The 5613-nt window shown below is 50.5% G+C and overlaps 1 protein-coding gene across 1 annotated transcript; it reads left to right on the top strand.

The window, feature by feature from the left end:
• On the top strand, positions 4334-5613 carry LOC8078466 (protein LURP-one-related 10). The gene is made up of 3 exons (XM_002461668.2): positions 4334-4729; positions 4933-5160; positions 5261-5613. Exons 1-3 carry the CDS (start codon positions 4469-4471, stop codon positions 5432-5434), a joined length of 663 nt encoding a protein of 220 aa, XP_002461713.1. The 5' UTR covers positions 4334-4468; the 3' UTR covers positions 5435-5613.

The raw sequence follows: 5613 nt of genomic DNA, 5'->3' as shown, positions 1-5613 counted from the left end.
AGTCGTCTTGGTAGTCCCGTCGTCCATTGGGACGTTTGACCGTATTTACTTCGTGGTCGTATTCGCGAGGGCGCTTTCCTCTGAAGTCGTCGCGGCTGTCGCGCCGCCGATCCCAACCCTCTCGGTGATCGCGGTTGTCGGAGCGGCGGTGATTTCTGTTGTCGTAGCGACCACGACCGTCATCTCGCCGGGAGGGCTGGTCGGGGCCTCTCGCATCGTCTCGGATTAGTTTTTCTGCGTCATCAGCATCGGCGTAATTTTTAGCCGTGGCGAGGAGCTCTGCTACCGTTGATGGGCGCTTACGCAACAGCTTGTTCCTCAGCGCTTCATGGAAACGCAAGCCCTTGATAAAGGCTGATATGGCCTCGTCATGAGAAATCTTCGGGATTTTGAGGCGCATATCCGAGAATCGTCGGATGTAATCGCGCAGAGGTTCATTCTTCCTGTCTCTTATCCTTTCAAGGTCATACTTGTTTCCGGGCTGCTCGCATGTGGCGATGAAGTTGTCGATGAAAGCCTGTCGTAGCTCTTCCCAAGAGTCGAAGGAGTCCTCGGGCAAGCCGAGAAGCCACTGATGACCAGCCTGGTCGAGGACTACGGGGAAGTAGTTAGCCATGACGTGCTCATCTCCTGCCGCTGATCGGACGGCGATTTCATAGAGAGTGATCCAGTTCTCTGGATTTTCCTTGCCGTCGTATTTTTTAAGTTTTTCGAGTTTGAAATTGCGGGGCCACACGACCTGGCGGAGGTGTGAGGAGAACTGCCTTAGGCCCGGAGGACCGTGAGTTGCATCGTACTCGATGCGGCGCAGGTTTTCGTGGACTGCCCTCTCTGCGGCGCGCCTGTTGATGCGGTCCCGGGCATCTTTGGGAGGGATGTTGTGGCGGAGATCCCTGTGTTGATTTTCTTCTTGGCCGCGTGCGCGGTTCTGCTGGCGGCGGCCATCGGCGTCCCGACCACCATCGTCGCGCCGTGAGTCCCCTCGACGGTTGTCGGGGGAGCGGCTGCGGTGACGCCTGCTGGGTGAGGCCCGGCTACGATTAGTCTGGTCGGAGGCGGCTTCCGTATAAGAAACGTCCTGGACTCTCTTGAGCAGAGTGGCTGTCTGTCCCATTGCGGCGATCAGGTGTGCTCGGATGCTGGTCCGGACTCCCTGGCATTCGGGGGTGTCAGGAAGCCGATCCAGGTTGGCCATGGCGACAGCCACGTTGGCGCTTGGCGTTTTGTAGACCGGCTGGTCCCCGACCATGTCAAAGGCATCGTTGAGGTTACTTGGTGGCATCTGTTGTTGCTCGTCCGCACGCCGTCGGGCGCGATCGGCGTTACGCTGTTCGCGGAGTTGCCTCTGGTCATCTGTTTCTCCGTCAACAGCCGGTTCGTCGGCGCTGACATTGAACACAATATCCCCTCGCCGGGGGGGGGAATATCGGGAATCGGTCGAAACCCGGAGGGTGTGAAGGAAAATCCAGGTCGTAGCCCTCGTCTTCGGTGTTTATAACCTCGGTGGGGACGGAGCCGGTGCTTGAGTTGGTGCTGGAAACCTGGCCGTCCCGTAGCTCTCGGATTGTCACCATGTTGACATGGTGACGATTGTTCCTTGTCGGCGACCAGCCCGCTTTGCTGAAAACGGATTGGACATGCTGTGAGTAAACAGAGGCCGAGTTGTTCAGGCCGCAAGGATAGTCTTCCTTTTTGAGCTCAACGGATCGTCCTGAGGGGGTTGAGGTTATCGTCAGGGACGTTCCCAGCCGTTCGTGTGTGGCGACACGAGTTGGCCGGCGGGATTTCGAAAAATCCGCTCGAGCAGCTTGGTCGGGCCGGCACAGAACTCCATCTATTAGTTGGGAGACTTCGAGTAGCTTGGAGTCAGCGCGATCGAGCGCTTGGAGGAGGTCCGAGCAGTCGATCTCCTTTCCCTTGTAGAGTGGGAACGGTGGTCGGGAGCTTGGTGCCGTCATGCGTGTGGTCGGAGACGGCGTGATCTCAGATTGGATCTGGATCTCTTTCGGAACCGTGGTCGCGAAGCCGCCGCTGCACGTCGTCCACGTGATCTGGCCGACGGTGAACGTGAGGCCTTCGGGCACGGTCGCGGAAGCTGGGATCGTGACCATCTTGTTCGCCGGAAAAGTTGCACGCACACCCCCTACCTGGCGCGCCACTGTCGACGAAAGCTAGTCGGCAGTCTACCTTGGGGTATACCCACGGTAGTAGTTTATCGGTAGACGGTGCGCAAACTACGAACTCGATGGTGACGCAAGACACGGACAAGCTTTTTATCCAGGTTCGGCCGCCGAGTTGGCGTAATACCTACGTCCTGCGTCTGGTTGTATTGATTTGTGCTGAGAGAATATGATGTCCTAGGGGGGTCCCTTGCCCCTCCTTATATAGTCTGGAGGGCAGGGTTACAGATCTAGAAACTAATCCTAGTCGGTTACAATTGCCATAGATAATTCGATATCAATTCCTATTCTAACCGACTAGAATCCTGCTTGATCTCCACGTCTTGTTTCCTTGCGCGAAACTCTGAGCTGTCGGATCAAGCCTTGAACTCGTCTCGTAGTGGGCCAAGCTTCCTGGCTGAAGTCTAGCCGTAAGGGTATAGGGGTTTATACCCCCACACCACAGCCTGAAGACATGCTACAAGCTCGGCATGGAGAGGTTCCAAAACTTTCTGCAGACTTCCATAACCATCGCCAATTACAACTCCTTCACTATCTCGAATAACAAAACCCCAGCCATCAGATAGGTCATGATCACTGAAACCTCCATCGCATGCAGTTGAGTTTGACAAAGCCTTCTGGAGGTTTACTCCAAATGCTGGTATTATTGTCGGACGGTGAACAGGGTCCGTTCTGAATTTTCCAAATACTGAGCACTTGCACTCCTCAGCCTATGTTCTGACAATTTGTGCAAGCTGTGGGCCCCTCCCCCTCACGCACTCCAGAGATACAACAAGATGACCACTACTCCACTAGTCGCTGAGAAATCGCTGGTCTGCTTATATTGAAAGCATATAAATCGATGGGCCGGGGCAAATCCGTCCACGTATTGGAAGGCGTCCACCAGCTATTTATGGAATTGGTGGAAATTTGAGACTGACTCTGAAAACAAAAGTAGCTTTCTCCAAAAATCGATTTTGTTTCACAAGTTGCGTGAGCAGATCTTATCCAAATTTATTTATTTATATATACGTTAGCGTATCAAAGTGATCTACCATAGCATTGTTAATAATTCGTGTCAACACTCTCCACATTAGTAGGATAAAAACACAGATAGCACATACGTTCACACACATTCACACCAGCCACACACCACACCTCGCACCATAGTAAACGTTAATGAACTGCTTCATATATAAGTTGGACACGTGAGTATTCACATATAGATGGGCCATGCAGTTGAACTAGTGAGAACCGGTCGAACCAAACCGGTTCTATAGAGGATCAGTTCAACAAGCTAGTTTTGTGGCAAACCTTTGATCAGTTCAATCCCAATTAAAGATGGCAACGGGTACAAACCCGTTGAGTTTTGCCATTCCAAACCCATGCCCATTAACATAAAATATACCCACTAAAAAATCCATGACCCATCACAGTTTAATTGTGTGTCTAAATCCATACTCATCAGGTCACGAGTACTTAACAGGTTGCCTGTGCCCGTCCGAGTACACTACAAGATAGTCTCATCCAGTGAGTAGGTCTATTTTATAGGGCACCAAAATACTTAAAGCTAAATCACTTGGCGAGATATTCATTGTGATACTATGCCTCTGCACTAGACGTTTGCGAGTTGTGATAGAAACACTTAGCTCCAGCATGCACTAGGCCACGACCTCCTCATGCTGCCATATCTTTGAGTCCAGACGAACTAAGTGCATGCACTAAGGCCCACTAGCTAGCTGCAACTTGCACATAAGAGCTTCTGCTAAAAAAATATGGAGCATGTATATATTCTTTGTTTTATTTATTTTTTCTTGCATTTCGTACTTTGTGTATTCTAATTATATTGTGTGATGATATGGTAAACCGAGTTTAAAAAATTCATAGGTTTACGGGTTTGTGTATTACACACCTAAACCCGCCGAATCTAGTTTTGCCCCCATTAAAAAAACCACTGGTAGCAAAATTGATCTATATCTTTATCCTAATAGAGAAAAATCTATCGGGTTTCAGGTCTCGGGTATCCATTGTCATCCCCAATCCCAATTCCCAATGAATGGATCCCAACGTCAATGGTGGCGCCTTTGACGGTGTGCGGATAAGACTCAACACCGCAGAGCCCGCCTTAGCCATCTTCTGTTTGTTTTATAAACTGATGATGAGGTCGTCCAGACCCCGCGATCCCAACGACCCGCGCCAAAGCTGCGACTGCCACAGCTAGGACAGACGACGCGTCCATGCCGGCCGTGGAAGCAAGCTGAACTCACCGCGAGGAAGCGAGCGCTGCAGCAATTAATCTTCGTTCATCAATGGCGGCGGTGCCCTACGGAGCTCACCCTCCCCACCAGGCGCCGGCGCCGTTGGCGGTGGTGTCACCGCTGTTCTGTGCGTCGTACGCGGTGCCGCTGACGGTGACCAAGAAGGCCATCAGCCGCTCCGGTCGAGACTTCGTCGTCACCGACGGCAACGGCGCTGAAATGCTCCGTGTCAACGGCGCCGTCTTCAGCGTCCACGACCACCGCGTTCTGCTCGACGCCGCCGGCCAGCCCCTCCTCTCCATGCGCGAGAAGGTAATAATATAGACAAAAAACACTGATCGACTGCATGGCTTTATTTGATGATGTTTTCCTCTTTCTTGCATTTGTGGGCTCTCGTTGTTTCGATCAGGTGTTCTTCTGGATCCATCCATCGTTGACTTGAATATATACTTTGATCAGTAAAGTAGAGTGTGGAATGAAGCATCACCACCTAACAATGGCGCATGTATTATCAGGTATTTACTATGCACAATAGATGGCAAGTGTTCAGAGGGGACAGCACAAACGCAAGCGATTTACTCTTTACAGCCAAGAAATCTTCAATCTTTCAACTGAAGCCCGAGGTGGATGTCTTTCTGGCCGGTAATCATAGCGAACAAGTATGTGATTTCAAGATCAGGGGTAGCTACATCGAGAGATCTTGCGGATTCTATCTGGGCAATTCAGACACCATGGTTGCTCAAGTGAGTGCAAAATATCGTTTTGAAATGTTTTTCAAGTAATAAGCATCTTTGGATGGAGCTCTATATATAAATATGATCTGTATTTACTTTGGTGTTGCAGATAAACCGCAAGTACACGGCCACCAACGTACTTCTGGAAAAGGACACCTTTGTTGTTACCGTGTTCCCGCATGTTGACTATGTGTTCATCACGGCTGTTGTTGTGATTCTAGATGAGATTCATAGGGAACGGTTCGATGGAACCACAATATTCGATATTGTCACTGATATGTAAAACTTTTATTTGTAATTTGGGCAGTTTATTATCATTGTTCATCCCCAATTGATAAACAATTGGGCCTTCTCTTGTGTCCTAAGTAGACAGCTTGTTTTTCACTCCATGAGCTCCCGAGTGTTATATATGTGGCAGGTTGCCCTTTCATGGGAAAAATTACTGTGATTGTTGTGAGCATA

Source organism: Sorghum bicolor, chromosome 2 (assembly GCF_000003195.3).
Source record: "Sorghum bicolor cultivar BTx623 chromosome 2, Sorghum_bicolor_NCBIv3, whole genome shotgun sequence".
Taxonomy (NCBI): domain Eukaryota; kingdom Viridiplantae; phylum Streptophyta; class Magnoliopsida; order Poales; family Poaceae; genus Sorghum; species Sorghum bicolor.
The sequence above is the reverse complement of the archived record's forward strand: the minus strand, read 5'-3'. Positions and strand labels throughout refer to the sequence as shown.